At 51.6% G+C, this 2826-nt stretch overlaps 1 protein-coding gene across 1 annotated transcript in view; it reads left to right on the top strand.

The window, feature by feature from the left end:
• The first annotated feature begins 2243 nt into the window (after window positions 1-2243).
• Window positions 2244-2826, top strand: part of CCDC109B (coiled-coil domain containing 109B) — a 64441-nt gene continuing 63858 nt past the window's right edge. Inside the window, exon 1 of the mRNA XM_014955593.1 lies at window positions 2244-2769. Coding sequence (XP_014811079.1) covers window positions 2668-2769 — 102 coding nt within the window. The 5' untranslated portion in view covers window positions 2244-2667. The remainder of the gene's footprint in view (window positions 2770-2826) is intronic.

Below are 2826 nucleotides of genomic sequence, written 5' to 3'. Positions count from 1 at the left end.
CAACTTGCGTGTCACAGAAGAAGAAAGCTCATTCCAAGCTAGTTTCAAGTTAACGTCATCTAACTCCTCATTGCCAACTACATTGTAAGGACAGGAGAAAGAGACAAAAAGGCAAAAGTTTGGGAACTAGCAAGTCATTCTAAAAGCTGTCCCCCTTGAACAGCCTCCAGCTCCAGACCTTGATTTAGCGGTTGCACTCAAGAAACGTTGCCATTCACTACTCTGGTTTTATTTCAGTAAATGGTTTCCTCTTTAAAGAATATCCCTGAGAATATGACTCGAAACGTAAGCCTGCTTGTTTTCCTAACCATTTTCTTACTGGAATTGAGGCCAGTCGCTTATGTGTAATAGGAAGACACCAGACACCAGAGGGGGAGAGATCAACTTGCGTGTCACAGAAGAAGAAAGCTCATTCCAAGCTAGTTTCAAGTTAACGTCATCTAACTCCTCATTGCCAACTACATTGTAAGGACAGGAGAAAGAGACAAAAAGGCAAAAGTTTGGGAACTAGCAAGTCATTCTAAAAGCTGTCCCCCTTGAACAGCCTCCAGCTCCAGACCTTGATTTAGCGGTTGCACTCAAGAAACGTTGCCATTCACTACATTTTATAGCTATTTTAATGGTATCTGTGACTGTAGTGATGTTTCACAGGATTATTTTTATTATTTTTACTGTATTCAATGTGTATGAGAAGACACATGCAATGGCAGTTTTATGTAGACTTTTCTTTGTCAAGTGTTAATTAACGTACGACGTTAGTTCGGAAGCGAAGTATGTTATAAATTTTGAGGTATGATTTGAAAAAAATGAAGTTCCAGTGAACAGTGAGTACTTGGAGCAGAAACTGTGAGACACAAAACGTGCTGCTTGGCAAACAAAGCAGGAGTTGCCTCGTGAGGCAGTTTGAAAGGTGTGAAAGGTAATGTAGGGTAAGTTTTCCTAAGTCATTATTTTAAAAATGGCACTGACACAAGACACAGCTAACAGAATGTTCCCTCGTTTCTCCTGGCTTGTAGGAAAAACCACAAGTCTTGATTCCCAGTCAGGCAATCCCTGTGATACGGGGATCCTATCACAAACTAATGCCTTTGGGGGTCACTGCCTGTTAACGGTGCAACTTCTCCTGCCATTCCCTGGGACTCTCCTCACTTTAATAGATTGCAGTGCCCTGAAATGGGAATGAGTGGCTCCATGATCTCCACTGCAGAAGGTTTCCCTTCCAGAGCTCGGAAGACAGACACAAGTGGGGTCTTTTTGAGTCCCCCAGAGCCATCAAGTGTGCAATCAGTTGTGGAGTTTTTCCACGACAGCAGCAGAATCTTTCAGATCTGCAACAGCCCGGTTTCTAAAATCCTTCAGTCATCATCGGGTAAAGTTCGGTTTGTTTTGTTTTGTGCAATGTTGCTTTGGAGGAGCACTGTAAAGGGTAGAGAAAGCAGAGGAATACACCACTGCCCTGGTGCAACACCACGGGTGTGATGTGCTGAACAGGAAAACCTGCATTTGTGAGCAGGGACATTCTGTGGGATAAGGGGATACCAAACAAATCACGGAATCATGGAATCGTCAGAGTTGGAAAGGACCTTCTAGAGATCATCCAGCCCAACTCCCCTGCCAAAGGAGGATTGCCCAGAGCACATCACTCAGGACAGCATCCAGGTGGGTCCTGAAGATCTCCAGAGAAGGGGACTCCACACCCTCCCTGGGCAGCCTCTTCCAGGGCTCTGCCACCCTCACCAGAAAGTTCTTCCTCATATTTGAATGGAATTTCCCATGTTCCAGCTTGTGCCTGTTGCCCCTCGTCCTGTCACTGGGAACCACTGAAAAGAGTCCAGCTCCATCCTTCCTCAAACCACCCTTTAGGTACTTGTAAATGTAGGTAAGGTCTCCCCTCAGCCTTCCCTTCTCCAGGCTAAAGAGCCCCAGCTCTCTCAGCCTTTCCTCATCAGGGAGATGCTCCAACCCCTCCATCATCTCTGTTGCCCTACGCTGGACTCTCTCCAGCAGTTCCCTGTCTCTCTTGAACTGGAGGCAGTATATTCCAGCTGTGGCCTCACCAGAGCAGAGAGGAAAGGGTTAACCCTTGCCGGTTGCCGTTCTGCTCTCTAACCAGGACTTTCTGGTAAAATAACGAACTCAAGGAGCGTTTTCCTCCTGTGCCTCGCTGCTCCTGTCTGTGGCACCAACAATGTCTTTATTCCCCTGAAAACAGGCTGGGCAGCGAGCAGCCCCCGTTCCTCAAAAGCGGGTTAATTTTGGGGAGTAAACACCCCAACACTCCGCAAAAAGGCGGGTGTTTCAGGTCAGAGAGGGATTTTATGATTCCCTTCCCCTCGTTGGTAAAGGCGGGGACCCAGACCCCTTCGGCGGGAGGCGCCGAGGCCGGGGCGCAGCACCTGTAGGCGAAGGGGGGGCTGCCCCCTCAGCGGGCCCCGCACCGGACGGACGGACCGACTGACAGACAGACACACACCCGCGGGACGGAAGGGAGCTGCCCTGCCCAGAAGAAGGAAAACCACCCAAAAACCACCACCCCGCGGCCGCCGGAGGAGAGACGCCCTCCGCTGGGGCTCGCCCACGCCCGGCGTGGCAACCCAGCGCCGCCCGCCCCGAGCCCCGGAGGCGGCCCCGGTCGGTCCCCTCCGCCGGTGGAGGAGGAGCGGGACGATGCTGGCGGGGCTGGTGCGGAGGGGCTGGCTGCGGGGCAAGCGGCAACCGGCGGTGCTGCTGTGCGGGCGGGATGGCTGCCTCCACGCCTCAGCGCCTGAGGTAAGTTGGGGGGGGGGGGGGCTGGGGGCGGGACGGGGGGGGATTCCCCCCCCTTCC

This window comes from Calidris pugnax, unplaced genomic scaffold (assembly GCF_001431845.1).
Source record: "Calidris pugnax isolate Ruff unplaced genomic scaffold, ASM143184v1 scaffold271, whole genome shotgun sequence".
NCBI classification, from domain to species: Eukaryota; Metazoa; Chordata; class Aves; order Charadriiformes; family Scolopacidae; genus Calidris; species Calidris pugnax.
This window is presented reverse-complemented; position numbering and strand designations above follow the sequence as displayed.